This window comes from Chelonus insularis, unplaced genomic scaffold, assembly GCF_013357705.1.
Source record: "Chelonus insularis isolate UGA/USDA-ARS -01 unplaced genomic scaffold, ASM1335770v1 contig_117_pilon, whole genome shotgun sequence".
Lineage (NCBI taxonomy): Eukaryota > Metazoa > Arthropoda > Insecta > Hymenoptera > Braconidae > Chelonus > Chelonus insularis.
In genome coordinates, this window is record NW_023276358.1 from 313,462 (window position 1) to 333,218 (window position 19,757).

Below are 19,757 nucleotides of genomic sequence, written 5' to 3' on the forward strand. Positions count from 1 at the left end.
AACGTGACAGGGGCGGATCATCCGATAAAAACATTTCCCGGACGCTTACTCTACACGCAGGTTCCCTTCCCCAAGAGAATCTCGTTAAATTGATGTTCGATATTCCTTCTGTGTGAATCTAATATTTCTCCAGTTTCTCATTATACTTGTTGTTAGATGTCACGTATGAAAAACCTTAAAAAGTCTCTTTCATTACATAGAAAAAAAAATTTTATGCTTCACGATCGTTTGATAACATCGAGAAAGTAAAATGCAATAATAAATAATAAATTGATCGAGCAATTTAAAATGAATTATGAAAGAAAAGTTAAAAATAATTTAACATGAAGAAAAAAATGTTATTTGAAATTAAATGGGGATATATTTTTGCAATCCCTAATCTTATCAAAGCTATGCAGCTTAAATTTACCAATAATAATAATACATAAAAAGAAAGTGGTAAATCTGGAAACCACAATTGCTATTAAAAAGTCTAAAGGGATTGAAAAATGAAATTTACTTGATAATGGAAATATAATTAGGAGAATAAATATTAAATGTAGTTGAATAAAAATGTTTTAAATAGACGAGAATACTTTAATTCTTTTAAAATACTTTTGAAAGAGTAGAAATGTCAGAATATAGATGACCTGTTGCTAAATAGTGTTCCTCTAATATGACAGCTAATTAAATATCTCATTTAAAACATAAGCTTTTGAAAACATATGTGCGTGCAGCCGCATGGAAGTATAAAGATATTATTCTTCTGACCAATTTGATTATCATTGATAAAATAGACATTTTTTTATTCATATTTCAAAGTAGTTTAAATCATATCATTTAGTAATTATTCAGCTAATAAACTATTCATGTTTTTTATTTATCGATAAAAAACATCAAAAGTTTTTCATTTGAGTAAAATTAAATTTAAATGACTTGATATAATAAAAACAAGTTGAGAACCATTGTTTTATTTTATCAGGTACAGCTGGAGTGATATGAATATCAAGAAAGAAGTACATTACAGTATTTTATTCGTTTAACAACGGAAAATCGACATGTTTGAACGAATACCTGGCAACCCTGCGCCTGAACGGCGGGGTTGAATTTCAAACACTTGCAGGAATGAGGGGCTTGGATTTCTTTGTATAGAGGGGACACGATATGAGGGCTTCACTGCTGTTGCTGATGCTATAGAACATAACGGTGCATTGACGGCCATGCTGTGGACTTATGGCCGCCTGGTAGGCGGACAAACAGAGTGGAAAACCAACGGCCCCTTCCTTGCCGGGTTAGGTTCAAGTTCCGCCACGTTTTACCATCGCACGAATATTCCATCACCAAAAAATATTTAACAAAATTCAATATATGAAGTATGTAATCTAAATTAAATCACATACAGTTGATGGTTTTATTAAACCTTCAAGTATAACTTGAAATTATGGTCATTACTGATATACTTCTAAGAAGCTAAAGGTTCAAGTCAACTTAGGGATTAAAATAATAAATGATGACCTCTGATCTATGTATAACCTTTCTGATATCGAGCCTTGGAATCTTCGAAAGGTTCTTATACCTGAATTTTCAAAGAACATAATAATAGTCAAACATCATTTGGAGATATTTAAATACACCATTTATCATAGGGAATTTTCCGAAAATATTTAAAAAAAAATTGCTATATTGTTGGATATAAAAATGAATATTGCTAGCCCACGGATTTATCTATTCTAAAAGCGTAAAGTTGCTTGAGTGTAAAGCATGATTCGCTCAGCACTTTCCAACACTATGTCTAGCTCACAGGCTAAGCGGTGAGGCAAGTAAAATGCTATGTTGGTCTTCCATGCAGCCTGTTAGAACAAGAGAGACAGTGAACGATAGATATGACATAGGAGTTGGTTGGTATGAGTGGGAATAAGAGAGAAGGTTTGCAGGAAGCCAGAGTGGGGACATAATGTACTAAAGTCGAAGTGGGATCACCACTACATCAATGTTCATGGACAACTACAAGTATTTTGTGCATTGGTATGTATGTTGTATATAGAGAAAATTAACAGTGTATGCGCATGTACAGATGTATACTTTCACAATGACATTATCAGTAAATGTTGCTTTTCGTAGGTAGACTTGGCACTATTAATTGTAAGAATGGCGACGCTTCTTGACTTGTCAACACACTGTAATGATGTTGCAGAATGATGCTATATAAATTTATTAAATCAAGGATATAACATAGGTATGTAATGCTATAAATGATTGAAATATAAGAGATTAGTGTATGTAACAGCCAGGTATACATAAGCAAGTGATTGTTAGCAAGCATGAGTCGAGTTTGTGAATTTTAGGTACTATATTCACCCTCCTGTCGTGAATCCAACTGGGTATATGGGCGCTGATGAATCCCTAGTGTGCGAATGAGGTTACAAGCGAAAGCTTTTGTGTACTGTCAATGTATACGTACACGTTATCTTGGTTTCGTATTAATGTGTGACTGTTTGCTGCTCTGGTCAATACATATATACGTGTATGTGTTGGTACTATTCGTATATAAAATGTGCGCGCGCACGTCCCACACAAATAGAGAAAGTTGACAGCATAACGACCATGAGAGGACCGAACCAAGTGCCAGCCGTTGTTGTATACGGCACTGGCGTGCCTCCCAGGCTTAGAATCGATTTCCAGTCTGGCTGGCCAGCAATATAATCGAGCGAAAAGAATATAAACTGACTGTGAGAGTCCGGTTTATACTTTCAAAAAGATCTTTAGGTATTTGAGCAATAAAGAGCCCGAAGGCAGGCTAGAAATTTTCAATTGATGCCTAGACATAAGGGTGCAAAGTAGTTTTAGAAGATGAGTATAACGTCAAGAGGGAACAGGGGGAAGTACCGAGGGACAGTTGGCGTGGAAGGTCGGTTGCGCGAGCAACGTGAGCCGTTCTAAGTTTAGTGGTAGGGGAATGTTAAAGCGAAAATGCTGCCCTCAGACGGCTAACTAATTCACTAATATTAATGCAGGAACAAATCGACTCTATTCGAGAGATACACACTCTGTGTTCCCGTTTCGCGAGGTGTATATCCTCTGCGCGCACAAAATACAAAGTGTGTGTTCGACCCGTCGGTTGTGGCTGAGGTTGAGAGACGAGCGGAGAGGCCTCAAAGTGCATCGTGGTTTCAAGTAGGAAAACTGTACTGGTGAGCAATCGCAAGGGAGTTGAGTTCTTTCTCTCACTCTCTATCGTTCACTTCGTCATTACTCGTACATATACACATTTCTTTATATACTTGATGCATGGTGTAGTGGCGATGGGAACGTGAAATAAAGAGTATTAATTGTATTGAAAATTTTACGCGTTTTATTATTAATTATTGTTATTATCATTATTTATTATTATTGTAATATTATGTGATTTTTTTATTTATTTTATTTTATTTTTCATATTTTTCTTGAACAATAAAGCTACCCGTGGGAGTGCTGACATTACTTCAAGTGGAGCGTAAATGGAACGAGTGACATCGACAGACAAGGACAACGTCGAGTAAAGAAAAGTAGCTGTAGTGTAATGAAGACTGATTACTTAGGAGTTTTTTGGAGCGAAGAATAAGTGTTTATTTCATCAATCAATTTTTTCAATATTATTATAAATCTAATGAAAATTAGTTTTATAAAGTAACTCAGGGAGGTATCCATTGAGTGAGAACAAAGTGTATTCGAAATTCACATCATTAAGCGAATACGATCCAAGTGCCGCAATTTTGCAGTATCCGCATTCAATCATTTTTGAATTTTCCCGGACGTGCAACTAAATCGTTCGGTCGAGGCTGGTGGTAGTTGCGGCGAGTGACACGGTCGAAAATTTTATACATATACCTACAGGCAATAGGGAATATATAAGGACGTTACTGTGTGTGCGTTAACAACGGGACAGAGAAGAGAGGGGAAGTTAAAGCGAGGAGCGTGAGCAAGAAGAGAGAAGAACAAGTGAGCAAGAGAGAGGAAAATAGCGAAAAAGAGTAGCACTCGAGTAAGAGAGAGAGAAGGATTGAGAAAGTGAAAGAGGCGGTATATCTAGCCGTGCAGTGCTGCCCCCTATTGGTTAAGTTATCCCCACTATTTGAGAAAAGGACGGGACGGGGTCCAAGCGAGGGGCTTGATCGCACGATTTTTCCCCACCAGAAACTGAAATTTCGCAAGCATTCTGACGGAGTGTATCGCGCCCCATGAGTTGTAGCCTGATAGAGCCTGTAGTGTGATCAGTGGAGCTTGTAACTGAATTCAGGATCAGTTAAAATTCAGCATTGTTTAGTGAATCGAAAGAAAAAGAAGACAGCAATAAGGCGTTTTTCACAACGCCGTTATTGGGGAATATAACAGTGGCCTAAAGAGCCGTAGGAGAAACCAGTCGAGTCGAGGACGGCCTCGTGAGAGCTCCAAGAACAAACAACGGAATATTACAAAGTGTAAACTAACAATTTTTGTATTATTTATCATACATTTTTAATAATAATCATCATCCAGTGGATTAGCCGCGTATGTACACGCTGTTCGTGCCGTCACCGGCAAAATCAAGGGAGTTCAAACGAGACAGAGGGTGAAATAGAATATCTCGCGAGACGCGCGCACGGTGAAGAGAGGGAGACTATTGGAAGGAAGAAGAGGAGGGTTAATACGGAGTGACAGAGAAGGAATATTGCCGTGTTCGCCATCTGGTGTCCAAACTACTGATTATAGTCTTCACAATGGCTTCCGTGAAAGACACGGCGACTTTCTTCGCCGAGGGTACTGCTTCTCAATTTGAACACGTACTCAAACTTTATCCACAGGCCCTCAGATTAAAAGCCGATCGAAAAACCAAGAAACCTGAAGAACTTATTAAATTGGATAACTGGTAAGTTGATGATAAATCGTCTTTCACGACTTCGATGACTGTCGCGGTGTTTCAGCAACACTTTGGTTTGTTTGCCCATTCGAAAAGGGGCTTACACAGCACACACGGGACAATGAACCCGTGCTTTTACTACTTGCCAGCACGTAGCATACTGCCCGTGTGTTCGAACGCACAACTTACAATCTCTCGATTCCCCTCGTGTACTAAATGTGTCTTTCTCTTAATGCCCTCTATTAGCACTTACTGCTTACATCAATCAACTATTTGGCAACATACTTTTACTACTTTGTTTTATTTCTATTGATACTACCAACTCATCACGTTATGTGTCACGTGGCAACTTTTAACTGCATCAGTTTCGTTCGATTATCGGATTTCCTTCATTTTTTGATTATTTCCTTTCTCTCAATCGATTGGATGTCTTATTATTAAAGCCTTCATGAAGATGATTATTTTTTTAATTAGATTTTTAATTGTTATTATACGTTTATACTATTAATTTTAAATTAAGACGATAAAGTATGTTGATAGTTTAAAAATTTCATGGCTCCAAAATCTTTCCGCTCAATTTAAATGAAAAAATTCCATTTTAAAATCAGCTCACTGAGTAATAATTCACATCTAAATTCATTCTTGAGAATTTTTTTTCAGTAGAAATTTATCACTACTTGAATATTAGCTGCTTAATGAAAAATAAATTTGGCTTGGTAATTCTATTATTCTTTATTACAATAGTTTTCATAATATGATTCATTAAATTTTTTTACGGTATTATTTAAATATTCATTCCTTCTGAAAAGTATATGAGCGAAAATTTCTTAATTATAGACATCTTGAAGTCTCAAAAATCTTTAATTAGGTTCTAATGGAGCAAATCAAATGCCAGAAATAACTAATGACTTTTAAATGGACTGCTATCATTAAGATTACATTTAAACAAATTAACACGTTAAATGGTGAATTATTTATTATTTTACTGAATGAAAATTTTGTAAATTAGTTTGTTAATAGTATGTAGTAACTTTATTTATTAATAGAAAATCGTATTATTATTAATACAGTAAAAATTGTTTAAATTATTCAAAATTAATCGTTTTCAATATGGAAAAGTAGTTGATATTAATACATATTGTATGCAATAATTGAACTTTTTTATTTCTCGTGCAATTCACTTATCAAGTATTTATGGATTTCCTTTGAACATTTTTTTGTTTCTTAATTTAATACATTTGTTACTTGTTTTTTATTTTTTCCCTTATTTTATATTGTATATAATTCCCACAAGGTTTCTCCTGCAACACTGGCGATAACAAGCAGAGACATGTATTGATCAGAAGCTTTTGAATCGTATAGTTTTCCGTCGGTAACGCAAAAGCTTTTGCCGTTCAATATCGTTCTATAAATTTTAAATTTCTTTATTGTTTTAATGAAATAATTCTTAATTCATTATTACTACAGTTTTGATAAATTGTTTTTATATATGTAGGCTCCAATATTGATCCATCTCTTGGAAACTATTTTCTATCCTATTTCACATTTTGAATGATTCCAGAAATATTATTTTCCATTGAAGCTAATAATTATAACTTATAGATTTAATTGATATATTTATTCTTTATTGTATATAAAATTATTTTTAGAAACCGTAATAATATAAAGTGGGATGAAAATTCTGTTAATTATCGTTCATAATGCGTTTTCATGATATTTATCCAGCTAAATACCTTTAGTTTATTTTTTGAATTATGAAATTAATTATTTGTTTTTTGTAATAATAGTTATAAAAATATTTAGAATTATTTTTTAAAACTGTAGTACTTGGCATTTGTAAAACATCGTTTGTGTGGTAAGTGTCAGTCATTGAGTTACTACTACACGAAGCTGTTTCACTACTCTGTCAACTAACTACATAAGTGTTTTTTGAAAACCAATGTAATGGCACAAAGTCCCATACTTCTATTATGTATGCTATTTTAACGAATTATTCAGATATTTATACTAAAAATCGTGTTATTTATGTCTAAATTTTCATTCATTTCGTGCCGTCATTGTTTCATTTTTTTTTTATTACTACTGTTTTTAATTGATTGTTATTTTGTGCAGATTAAATTGTGATAAGTTATAATTATGTCAGTTTACATTTGTTTTTATATTTATAATTTATTGAAAAGTTGGAAAAATAATTAGTAATAGTAAATAACATTTTAATTATTTATAAAATATTTTATAAATATCTTTTTTGTTCATAACTTACAAAATTTTATGGCAAGATTTTATAAAAGCATGGACTACGCGGCGATTGTGTCAAGGCTGTTTTTGTTGGAGTGTGTTGCGTGCCGGGAGCGCCTCTCAAAATGGACGCAAGCACGCTGCGTCAGCGTGTACTGAAATTTCCCCACCAAAGATCATGTTGAAGCGAAATAATGGTTTAACTTAAAATAATGGTTTCAACTGTTAAAACTTTTTTGCTTGCCTCTTTTTTTTTCTATTTTTTTATTCCCTTAAATTTTATGTTGTTCTCTTTATACTCTCTAATATTCACGTACTTTTTCAAACGTTTATCACACAAAATATTCCACACGGGTTTCATTTATCAATATTAGAAATAAAATTATTTTTAATTATAACTATAGAAAGCAAGATTTCTTAATTATTGGATAATTTAGGGTAAAAAACTCATTAAACACATAATTAATCGTTGTTATTTTTTGTTTGTTTTTAAGGTATCAAAATGAACTGCCAAAAAGGATAAAATCTCGTGGAAAAGATGCTCATCTCAATCATGAAGAATTGGTGCAGACAATGAAATGGAAACAAACGGTAAGTGTCATTGGAAAACTTGATGATAAAGAGCTGTTGAAGAAAGTTTATCTTACCTTAGTATTTGATAATTATTTAGTCTATTAATTTGCTTGTTGGTAATTTGGAAACTTTCAGCGTGGCAAGTTTTACCCTCAACTCTCTTACTTGGTGAAAGTTAACACTCCACGAGCCGTAATGGCAGAAACGAAGAAAGCTTTCAAAAAGCTGCCAAACTTAGAACAAGCTATCACAGCTCTCTCGAATCTCAAAGGTGTTGGAACAACTATGGCATCAGCTCTCTTAGCCGCAGCATCACCGGAAAACGCTCCATTCATGGCTGATGAATGTCTAATGGCAATACCAGAAATTGAAGGCATAGATTACACTACCAAGGAGTACCTAAATTTTGTTCAACATATTCAGAACACTGTTGAAAGGCTTAACAAACAGAGTGAGTATTTTTAAATTCTTTTTTTCAATATTAGATCTTCTAGAACAAAAAAAGATAAATAGTTTAAAATATTTTATTACTGTTAATTTAGATAATATTTTTAAAGCCGAAATAGATCAAGTTATGCAAAAATATGTAAATTGAAAAGAATTTCTATTTCAATTTTTATTTTATACTTTCACACATTATTGCATAAAATATTAATATATGAATATATAGTTTAAAATTATATTATATACATAAGATGAAAGAAAAAACTGAGTCCATCTTAGTCACTACTTGATTGCGACAGTTTATTGATTCGGCCTGACCGTGACCATCGATTAATGTCAAATTACAGCTACAAATGGAAAATCATGGAGTCCACATAGAGTAGAGTTGGCCCTATGGACTCACTATGTAGCATCAGAATTAAAGCCAGAATTGTTGGATGGGATCCCGGGACTCATAGAAAATGGTAAGACTCATGCACCAACCAATGGTGAAGCCACCGAACCATCGGATGATAGCAATCAAGATGCAGCAGTTGTAAACGGCAAAGAATCTTCAACAATTGACCCAGCAGCTATTGATGAGAATAGCACTACCACCTCGTTCACTGAAGATTCAATGGATAAACCAGCAACGCCAATCACTGCAGTAGTACCAAGTGAAGACACAAATGATTCAATAACCACTAATGAAAATGATGACTGTAGCAATACACCACGACCGACTGACAGTGAGGATACAGAAGATTCGCAAGATGTTCAGGAACCCCCAACTAAAAAGACGAAAAAGTGACCACAAAGCTGTACTTCTTTAAACCATGTCCACAGCCTTGTGTTGGCCACCAACATGACTCCGATCACAGCGAGACGTTTTTAAATCGCAGGAGTTACCACCAATGCAACTAAATTAGCAAAAATAACAAAATAAATATAATAACTAACTGATCATCATTACAACACCTCAGGAAAGTCGTGAAAAAGAACACCAGTTCAATCTCTGTTTCACATTTAGTCTCTTTCATTTTCTCATCCTACTTTAAGTAGAAAAAAAAATTATTTTTCATCATGAATCTTTTGTTAAAACTTATATTGATTGTTTTAATAAAAGAAAACAAGTAAATTAAAACGATAAAATTGTGCAAATAATTTTGAATGAATTATTTTAAGCTTTATACTGAAAGATAATTCGTTTTTCTCATCGTATATTATGTACACAATGTAGGATAATATTGTGTAAAGGCCAACTCTTTAAAAAGCGACTTCAGTGGCTTGTGCTCCGTGCCTATTCTGAGCTCATAATTGATTCAAGATTAACAGAAAATATTGGGTATACATAGATACATGAAATACAATTGTAAAAAAAACCAATATCTCATTTAGTAGTATTTATATTTATAAATAAAGAAAAATAATGAAAGAAAAAAGATATACTTTTGAAGTCTACTCTTTTTGTTGATAGTAATCTTTCTTCTTAAATATTAATGAAAGTTTGGCTTTGAAATATGTGATTCTTGCGTGATCGGAGGATACGTTGAGATTTGTTGTAAATCGAAGCACGAACAAATAATAATGCGTAATATAATATTTATTGTTAATTTTTGTTTCAATGATCCAGCTGACGAGCTTAATAATAGTTTTCATTATTATTTCATTTTATTTCTTAAGAAAGCAACAGATCAATGCGCCCTTTATTATCTTCACTACCCAATATATATTTAAAGTCAATGCAATTTTAGAAAGAATGGAAAAATTTACAATAAAGAGTTGTCGTAAAGATAAGTGTCAGTGAGAAAACTTGACAAATTTTTTGATGAATTAAAAAAAAAAACTTTTACTTTCAGTAAGTTATTCTAATCAATTGGTTTTTGCTATGAATTATTCTTTATTAGCAATGTCTCATTAATAATCATTTTTAATTGTAAATTCCATCTTTTCCCTATATTGGTGGTTAATGAATTTCTTTTGGTGTAAATTTGATAATATAGTGTGATGTACCTTACAACATGAATTAAAAAATTGCAATAGAATGTACGCGAAACAGATATAAATCCGTATGTAGCTATATGAATATAGAAAGTAAACACAAAAAAAATGATTTTCATGATTAAGACATTACACTAGAGTGTTATGATAATGACAATGATGCTGTTAGTTAACAATAAAGATAAATAATTATAATAACTTGTATTAATAACAATGGTAATAATAATAATAATGATAATGAAGATGATAATAATTTATATATATATAGATATATATATATACATAGATATATATTACAAAAAATTACATGTTTAATGAGTGACATACAAAGCAAACCAAAAATTTGCAAATATCCTCTTAATAAAACAATAACAACTAATCATGTAACCCTTGAAATCTATCGATGGAAAAGAAATGCAAGAAAAAAGATTGTGGTCTTGTAAAAGAAATAATTACGTCGAGATTTCTTTGTACAGGAATATTACTAATATTTTTGCATCAGAATTAAACAAGAAAAATAATAAATCATAAAAGACATTACACACAGAAATAGAATATTGGTGAAAAAAACTCAGCAAGAATAGATGAAGAGAACGTTAAAAGAATGATAGTAATATGAAAGTGTTGGATGTATGTATTTTGAATTTATCTGAATAACTGAACGAATGATTTGTGATTAGTGAATAGTTATGTGAATTAATGCTGATAAAAAATTCAGTAAATATTAAAATAAGCTTCGCTCGTAATTATTAATCATTAACACTTTTTAATCAATTATGATATCGATAAGTAATTAATTAATGATAGTGCGAATATTTCGTTATTTTAAATATGTTTTTGCATCTTATATAGAATGTAATTAGAATGATGAAAATAAAAATTATAAAAAATCTAATCTTACATTTAGAAGCAAACAATTTTCTATGTAATTATAACACTTATTACTATTTCTCTTCTTTTTCTTATTTAATATCATTCTCGATATTGACTAAATATAATCAAGTGTTCAATTAATATGCTGGCATTTTATTTTTTTCTTTTAGTCACTTTTCATTAATTCAATGAATGCCAAGTATAATAGTAGTTTATTATCACGACGAATGATAATAATTATCATTTTCGTTGTTTCATGCTGATACTTAAATGATTGTCTACTTGAAACTTTTAATCATATCATCATTTATTTTTTTCATTAATCTCAATCTTGAGAAGTGTTTATTTTCGTGGGGGTCCTAGGCGCAAACATTCCATATTATTTCAAGTTATTTGAAATAACAATAATCTACATGTCATACTACATAAAATCATTAAATAAAAATGATTATTATTATTATTATTATCATTATTATTCTTTATATTATTATTATACATTAATGAATACAATTATGATTGACTGTATAGTTTCAAATGATTGTGCATAAATAGGGGCGCATTATAATGTAGATTATAAATTATCATTAGTAAAAATATTTTCAAGTTCACTGTCATTAATGATTAATAAATCATGAATTGATTAATTGAATTATTTTATATTTTATTTTTGTATTTATCTAACTAATTGCTTTAATATTTTTTTTCTATTGTAGAATAAACGAAAAATTTAATTAATTGATAAAACATCTTCTTCTATAATATTGGTAGAAATAATTATGTTAATTAAAGTAACCTTAATATTAATCAGGCAATGATATTTTTTTATTAATATTCCACTGAATAAAAAATCTTCAAAAAGTGATATAAATTATACAAAATTCACTTTAATAAGATCACAATTCAAAAAATAAACTTGCACTGTCACGAATAATAAAATAATTTAAGTGATGATATAAATATGTTTATTATACTGATGTACTATACAGTGATGATTGTTCAACACGTTAATTTTATATAATTATCAATATATAAATCTAAACGTAAAAATAGTATTTTGAAAAGTAACAATATTAAGAAATAAATTTTATTAAAAAATTTTTATGATATTAATAATGATAATATAAAGTTAGCTGAGATAAAATAAATGGTAATTAAAAGGAAATAAATTTAAAAAAAAAAATTGCACATACGTTTATCACTGGAGAAAAATAAAGAAGATGTGCGGAGCACTGCCATGGAGCGATTCGCCGATTAAATTTTTTCGTTAGTAAAAACTTATAAGTAGAGATGTAGAGCACTACTAATATTATATACTCATACGAAGTATGATAAATATGTGTAGTTCTACGCTGAGAGGAAAATAATGGAAAAATATATTATCTAAGCTTGTTAATCAATCAATATCTATTGAAAATGATTATCAATATTACTTTACATTAGAAATACTATTCTGACCAAGATAAATTAAAAGAAGATTTCTGATGAATTTTTAAATAGAATCCTCTTAAAGAATCTATAGATAATTATTTAAATTAAAAAAGATATTTATGGTTTTTTCTAACAGATGTATTTTAAATACTATTTAATAGATAATATTATTATTTCAATAAAAGCTGGCTGTTTAATTAATAAACAATTGAATAAATATTTAAAAGAAAATTTATAAAATTTTGATTTCTTATTAATTTAATAGATACAACAAATAAAGTTTTCTTTAAATGTAAAATTAATCAACATAATAAATTAAAAGAATAATAAAATAATGAAAAAAAAAAGACTTTTTATATTGTACCTCGTCATATAGGATTCTGGAAAATTTATATATAATAAAATAAAAATTATAATCTTAGTGCTGGATACAAAAATATATAAATTTAGGTATTTCACTTATGGCCTTAACATGCAGTAAAAATGAAATCGATTTACAATTTTTTTTTATGATTTATACTTATAACTAATATTGATAATTTATTTGATGTGTATGATTATAATCAATTGTACGGTATAGTATAAATATAAATCATAATTTGTAATAAATAAAAGTGTAAAAGAAATGAACAATAGCTGGGATGAGAAATTGAAAAGCTGAGTATGAGTATACAAGACAAAAATGTACGAATAATGAAATGCATTCTATTCGTGCAAATGCATCTGGTGGTAGGGTCGTAATAGTGATTGTGGGCACATTCGTATATAATTAAATATATACATACAAATTTTAATAATAAATAGTGAATAATTAATAAATAACGATGCTATTGAACTATTATTATAACGACCACTATACCTATGATTACGATTTAAATAATATAAAAGATAACAAGGTGATTGATGGAAAAATTCAGTTAAACACAAATGATTGTAATTATCGGAGTGAATAATACTGTAGTGAATGATTATTTAAAAAATAAATAAAAATATACAGTGAATCTCCACATAATATTTCACTTATTCTTCATTCAAACATTAGTTAATCATCTCAATTAAAAACTAATTTATTAACAACTAAATACATTTTTCGTAATAACAATATGCTCTTGCTGTCTATTGTTTTCTGTATAATAAGAAAAAAGTATGTGATCCATTGGCCATTCATAAGCCGTGTAAAAATAATTAGCACTAAGTTGTCGTGCTGTTTTCTCTGCTCATAAAATTTACAGATTTTGAGTTGAGGAATATTTTCTTGTCATTATTTTTTTGATATCACTAATAGATAAGTCGTAAATTGTATTTAATCATTCAATTGTTTATAATAAAAAAACTGATTACTTTAAAAAAAAATAACCAACGACTTCGGATTCCTCATTTCAAAATCTATGAGCAACAGTTTTGAAGACATCAAATTGCATACAAGACTTATGGATGGAGTTTATGATATAAAAAGATCATTCAGACATAAGTGCATGTGCATGTATGCATGCCCACTTAAATGGATAATATTAGTAAACAATTCTAATATGATCAGACGAAAGATCAATGTACTATAGAGTAGGTCTGAAGACTGAAAGATGAAGTAATCAAAGTATGAGATCGAGCGATGTATGTGATATCAAAGTAGAATAAAAAAGATAAAAATATTGAGTACTGTTGTAGTCAAAGGAAGATGAAAAACGGAGATGAAGAAAGAGAGAGATGGTGATCGGGCAAATGCCGACAGGTCGTGTGATACTTTGGATTACGTCACAGACGGAACAACTGGTTGCCAGTCAAGGGGCCGGGGAAGTCGGGGGATATTCGATGGGGGTTTCCCGAGGTTCGCGGGACGAAATCGGAGGACTGCAGAATAGTAAGAGAGAAAGAATGAGTATTAGAAGGAGAAGAAGACTTGCGACGTGCGGGCGGGATGATATATACAAAACACAAGGTCACGAGTAAGGTTTTACGTGTGTGTACGTGGGTATCTGTAAACATTGAGTGACGTAGCACATGCGACTTTAATGTGAATAGGACATTTGAGAATGGCTAAAGGGATCACATTCTTATACCTTTTGATTTGAGCTTTCATTTTCCTTTTATCATTTACTATCAATACTGTCACCAATATTTTCCCATTAGTTTATTCAAGTATTCATCTACATGTTCATATACATTTCACTCCAATTATTGCAATTCTTTTATTTTGTTCATTAAAATACCTTCATAGATTGCATTTCATGTCTTCTTGTCATTACTTTCTAGAAGAGATTTTTTAGTTTTTTTCTGCTCATTTTTGTATTTTATATTTATTGCTGTTCATCGTAGTATTTCACTGCATTCATGCACGTTTGCTATAACGTCATAGTAGTCTCCATGGTATAATCCTAAAAAAATATTTTCTCGGTATGATAGGATAAATTCTTGATAAAGCGTCTGATGTATTCTATTGAAAAAGAGAAAATGAGAAAAGAAGGGATGAGACTCATTTTAGATAGCTGAAAAAGATACACATATTTATGTGCTTACTTAGTGCATTCTATAGTAGAGGTAGAGACCAAGTAATAAGTAGGAGTAAGTGGAAAACCTATATGCCAGCATGATGGTATATGAAACATAAGGATATCTTTGAAAGATTGGAAGGATTGAAATTTCCCTTTGTCATTTTTGAACAGCCCCTTGTGTAGGTTGGTTGAATGTGGATATATTAGTTTTCTCATTTATAAGAATGTATTAGTAAGTATACCGTAAGCCCCAAGAACTTCCTGCCAGTTCTGAACAGTACCCATGGCAGTGTTGCCACGGCAGCTGGTTGATGACTGTAACACTGCTGTGCATGACTCGCTTGGCTTGAGCTTTTCGAGAATTTCTTTTCTGTCTTTACTAACGACTTTGTAGAATTTCAGAGCCAGAAGTATGATTGTTATAAGTAATGAAGCCATTATATCAATCTTTTTTAATTCCCCAAGCTTTAATCATACTTTTTTTCTTCCTCTTTCAAACGAGAATATTGAAAAAAAATTAATGAAAATGATGATTCTTCATTTTTCTAGTTTTTTATGTTGAAATATTCTACACTGGCTTAGTAAAGATAATTTATAGCATCAAAGAGTATTTAAAAATGTTCAATATGACTTTATTTACGATATTAATCATTGTTATTCAATATTATGATATTTTAATGTTATCGTTAGGTAATGTACGTTTATTGATGTCTTAAATTACTGTGTTATTGGTATTTCATATAATAATATTTCTATTTCAATATCACAATAATGATCTGATAAATTTGAGTTTGTAATTGAAAAAGATATTAATGATTTAAAATAACTACACTCAGTAAAATTTTTATTAAAAATACTTTTATTAAAATATTTTTTATAAATATTATTCCAGTATTGGGGTATGATATAAACAAAATGTTGTTATTTTCACATTTTTGAGAAATCTTTAGATAAATGCTAGCACACTAACACTTTACAATGTCATATTCCTGGCAGTGTGTTCAAAGCAGCTGCTTGGAAGGCAGGTGCTCAAAATAGCTGCCTTGAAAGTCATCGTTTGAGCTATTGCTCATCCAATACACCTGCAACGTATTCCTTTACTTCAAGGGCATATTATAAAAAACTTTTTTTTTTTTTTTAATCTTTAATAATTATTCATCTAATTATTTATCACTTATGATACATATTTACAGATTGAGCTATATTAATAGAAAATAAATTTTTTCTCCATCTCTACACTTTATTTACAATGTTAATATTAATTAATTATCATTAATAAATTATCTTCCCTCTTTCCGTGATTTTCAAAAATAGTTTCTGAATGATATTAATTATTGGAGATTTAAAATTTTTTCAGTCGCATTTTTATTTGAATTCGAAAACATAAAGATAGAATTCGAATGATAAACACCCTTTATTTTTTGTTAATACCGTGAAACTTATAAATGTCTATTTATGATTTTGTTAAAATATGAATGCATCAATTTGTTGAAGTTTATGTATAAAAAAAAAAATAAGCCTGACAGTATTTTTTTGTTGTTTTACATAAAGTGCAAATAAATCCGAATAGCCGGCACGGTTGCACCAAAGTCGACGTAACTACATAGTGTTGATACACACACACACACCTACAAATAAATGTATGACTACGCGTGTATAAAGTGAATACATACCTACCATTGACCGGGATATCGTCTGTCTCTCGGGATGAATGAACCGTTACGTCACGCACTTGCACTCTCAATGCTCCCGCGTCCTCCCGTCGTTGCCGTTGTCGTCGTCGTTGATATCTTCGTCATTGTCGGCTCTCTTTTCTCGCTCTATCACTCTTTCTCATTTCATCCTCTTTCTCTATTACTAAGTCTTCCTGCGCCTTTACTACTTTTCACAATGTGCTTGCATTATATTATGTATCTTGCTCTTTCTATCGATTACTACATCACGTCATCAACTACTACATTACGTATAGTTTTGATATGGAGGTCAACGTATTGTAGGTGCAGACAGCGACTAGACACACGCGATAGTTGAGGAATAAAAATTACTACCCCATGCTTTTCTTCACTTCTCGTCATTTGCTAGACTATCCTCATTCTGTTTAGTGTCATATGTCAATGGATTTTTTTCTCAATTTTTTGTCATGTCATGAATCGTTAAATTGAATAGATTACAAAGTTGAAGAAATTCTTCAGTACGGCAAATTTTTTATTAACCTTCCAAAATAGGTTCTCGAGGTTCTCTTCCAGTTTCTTTTAAATTTGGATACAATTTTGCTTTGGGTCCATCACTATTAATACGACCATGAAAATCAGGTCGACGTTCTTTGGGTGTCATTCTTTGAAGCCAAATTTCAAGTAACGTCTTAGATGTTGAATTTTTTTGCGCTTGCTTGGTGAGGGGTGTTGACGGACAAGAAGGCGGAGGAGACATTGGAGAGTCAGTTGTTGCTCGGATTACACTTGCACGTAAAGTTTCATCTTTATTGACACTGTAAAAAGAGATTTTTAGTATAGAAAATCATTTTATAATCAAGTAAAATACATACTTTTCTGATTTTCGTAAAGGTTGATCGATCTCCATCTTGTCTTTATCATCTTCTTTTCGAACTTCGAGAAAACAATTAAGTATTTCAGCATGCATCGAAGAGTTATTAGCATGAACTTTCAGAAACGCTTCCAGCTCTTCCCACAACAACCGGTAATGCTCTCGACGAACTCCACCTTTTCCACCTCGTACTCCAGCCAGATTTGGTAGAGGTAAAGGTTCATGTTTTGATTCTAGTTGAAGTAACTTAAATATTAACTGCTTACATTTTAAATGTTCATCTTTGGTAAGCTCTTCTTTAATCATCAATTCGGGTAACGGACTCATAATCTAAAAAAAAAATATCAGAATGATTTTAAATTACACAGATATTTGAATTTAAAAGATTCACAAACATAAAATATTTACCTGCTTTAAATTGAAGATCAAAGTACTTGAAATAGTAATTGGCCAATATCTTGTGTGTCTTTCTAATCTCGCTCGCATTTTGTTAATTGATTCATTACTATCATCATTAGAAGAACGCTTTAAAGGTACTAAAATATTAGCTTGCATAAGTGTACCAAAATCCTAAAAAGGAGAATCATCCAAGTGAAATGAATTTATGGAATGATAATTTTTATCTTTTGTAATAACATTAAAAAAAATTAAACACTTACGGTAATTCTATAGTCAGTAAGTCGGCCACCACAGCCCTCGCTAATTGACGGTGGATCTTCAAGAACACTTCGTGCAGTAGAAAGAGTGTGAATAAAAATTTCTCCACCATGAGAAGCTAGCAGATGAGATATTGTTTTGCCTCCACTTTTACGTACCATCTCCAACATAACAGACCTACCATTAAGAAGAAAATTTATGAGGCATGAAGATGGTCGGCTGTTAACATCTACTGGTGTTATTCTGTGCATTGCGGTGCAATTTTGCATTTCAGATGCACTGCAACCTCTAGGTGTGCACCATTTTAAAGTGACAGTTTCATATTCTGAACCTTCCTCAAACCTCCTGAATGTTTTCAATAATGCTGAGTCTTGAGGATTCCCTAGATGATGAAAATTATTTTATGCTGATTAAACTTTAGATCAATTGAGAATTATAATGTGTTCAAACATTTTAGTTACCATTTAAAATAGAGGAATGAGCATTAAGTGAATGAAAAATTTCTACATCGTAATTAGCAGAAGAACTAGCATTTTGTTCTTCTTTCATTGGTATTCCAGTAACAGTCGTGCTCGCAAGATCATAGTGAGATAATATTAGATGTGATAACTTGGAATGTAAGGCTGTGGCTTTCATTGAATGTACTTCCATCGTGAGAACCGGCGATATCTGTGGTAGAGAAATATATTTAATTAATATTTTATTTTTAGATTGAAAATAACTATTATCATTTTTATTTTAAGTTTAAATATTTTTTATATAATTCTTTCAAACCTCACGGGGGTTTTGGTTGGTTACTTGAGATTCAATATTGACTGGAAAAATGTTTAATATGACTAAATGGCAATGATGTATTGGCATCAAACTAAAAAAAAAACAATAATCAATTAATATTGCAAGTAAATACTTGTAATGATTTAAACATAATATTTTTACTTACTGATCTGATCCAAGGGCTATTTTATTTTGTAGTGTAAGTTGATTTAAAAATATATTCTCTAAACTTTTCATATTAATATTATCTCTAGCACTAGTAATACAAATGACCCGGCCTCGATTGAGTATTTTAGTAGTTTCATTCAAAGAAGTTCGATGAGTGTGTTGAACTTCAGTACATTCAGTTAAAGCTTCAATTGCAACTCGTAATCCATGTATTACTGAAAAGTCAACTCCAGGTTGGTGAGCTCTAGGTGGAACTCCAATAATAGACATTCCATTCATAATCTATGATTTAGTAAAGAATAAATTATTTTAGGAGTTAACTTTTGCCTATATTTTCTTTAATCGATTGAAAAATTTATGTAACTTTACATGAGATAAATTTTGTTGAAGTGGATTCCAAGTATTTAAAATATGTGCTGCGTGATCACTGGCAACAAATCTCACCTAAATAAATAGTTTTACATTAGATTCGAGTAACATAAATATACGATTTAATAAAAGACAAAAGTACCAATTTTCCAGAAGGAAAAAGATCCCAAACGATTCTACAGTATTCCATTGATGATTCAACACTTGTAGTCCATAGAGATTTACATATTGGTGCTAAAGGTATGTGATTAGGACCACGACTTTTTAAACATTCAAATTCAAGAGGACTTTCTGTTGATATTCCAAAATAGGGAGTATGGTCTAATACAAAAACTGTTTTATGATTTGCCGGAAACATTTTTTAT

At 30.9% G+C, this 19,757-nt stretch overlaps 2 protein-coding genes across 6 annotated transcripts; one reads left to right on the forward strand and one right to left on the reverse strand.

Moving 5' to 3' along the window:
• Positions 1-1,757: 1,757 nt before the first annotated feature.
• On the forward strand, positions 1,758-11,565 carry Amun (protein amun). Of its 3 annotated transcripts, XM_035079093.1 has the most exons (6): positions 1,758-2,004; positions 2,101-2,215; positions 3,436-4,864; positions 7,588-7,684; positions 7,802-8,117; positions 8,458-11,565. In XM_035079093.1, exons 3-6 carry the CDS (start codon positions 4,716-4,718, stop codon positions 8,898-8,900), a joined length of 1,005 nt encoding a protein of 334 aa, XP_034934984.1. In that variant the 5' UTR covers positions 1,758-2,004; positions 2,101-2,215; positions 3,436-4,715; the 3' UTR covers positions 8,901-11,565. The 3 variants fall into 3 exon arrangements, with proteins under 3 accessions (XP_034934984.1, XP_034934976.1, XP_034934992.1); XM_035079085.1 differs by lacking the exons at positions 1,758-2,004; positions 2,101-2,215 and adding an exon at positions 2,998-3,170; XM_035079101.1 differs by lacking the exons at positions 1,758-2,004; positions 2,101-2,215 and adding an exon at positions 3,213-3,310.
• A 4,207-nt stretch (positions 11,566-15,772) lies between these two features.
• Positions 15,773-19,750, reverse strand: asun (integrator complex subunit 13 asun). Of its 3 annotated transcripts, none has more exons than XR_004690123.1 (10): positions 19,535-19,750; positions 19,393-19,467; positions 19,022-19,305; positions 18,856-18,946; positions 18,543-18,750; positions 18,084-18,463; positions 17,833-17,994; positions 17,426-17,754; positions 16,558-17,368; positions 15,773-15,962 (listed from the first exon to the last, which is right to left on the reverse strand). XR_004690123.1 is itself a non-coding variant. In XM_035079915.1 (9 exons), exons 1-9 carry the CDS (start codon positions 19,748-19,750, stop codon positions 17,089-17,091), a joined length of 2,025 nt encoding a protein of 674 aa, XP_034935806.1. In that variant the 3' UTR covers positions 16,385-17,088. The 3 variants fall into 3 exon arrangements, 1 of the variants encoding a protein (XP_034935806.1); XR_004690122.1 differs by having other exon boundaries at positions 16,554-17,368; XM_035079915.1 differs by lacking the exon at positions 15,773-15,962 and having other exon boundaries at positions 16,385-17,368.
• Positions 19,751-19,757: the final 7 nt, after the last annotated feature.

Bases quoted from the DNA above. Each gene is read 5' to 3' on its own strand.
- Amun (XM_035079093.1), top strand. From the start codon at position 4,716: ATGGCTTCCGTGAAAGACACGGCGACTTTCTTCGCCGAGGGTACTGCT. The intron at 7,685-7,801 runs GTAAGTGTCATT...GGAAACTTTCAG, and splicing joins CAATGAAATGGAAACAAACG to CGTGGCAAGTTTTACCCTCA. The intron at 8,118-8,457 runs GTGAGTATTTTT...GTCAAATTACAG, and splicing joins TGAAAGGCTTAACAAACAGA to CTACAAATGGAAAATCATGG.
- asun (XM_035079915.1), bottom strand. From the start codon at position 19,750: ATGTTTCCGGCAAATCATAAAACAGTTTTTGTATTAGACCATACTCCC. The intron at 19,468-19,534 runs GTACTTTTGTCT...CTATTTATTTAG, and splicing joins TTTTTCCTTCTGGAAAATTG to GTGAGATTTGTTGCCAGTGA. The intron at 17,755-17,832 runs GTAAATATTTTA...TTTTTTTTTTAG, and splicing joins TGATCTTCAATTTAAAGCAG to ATTATGAGTCCGTTACCCGA.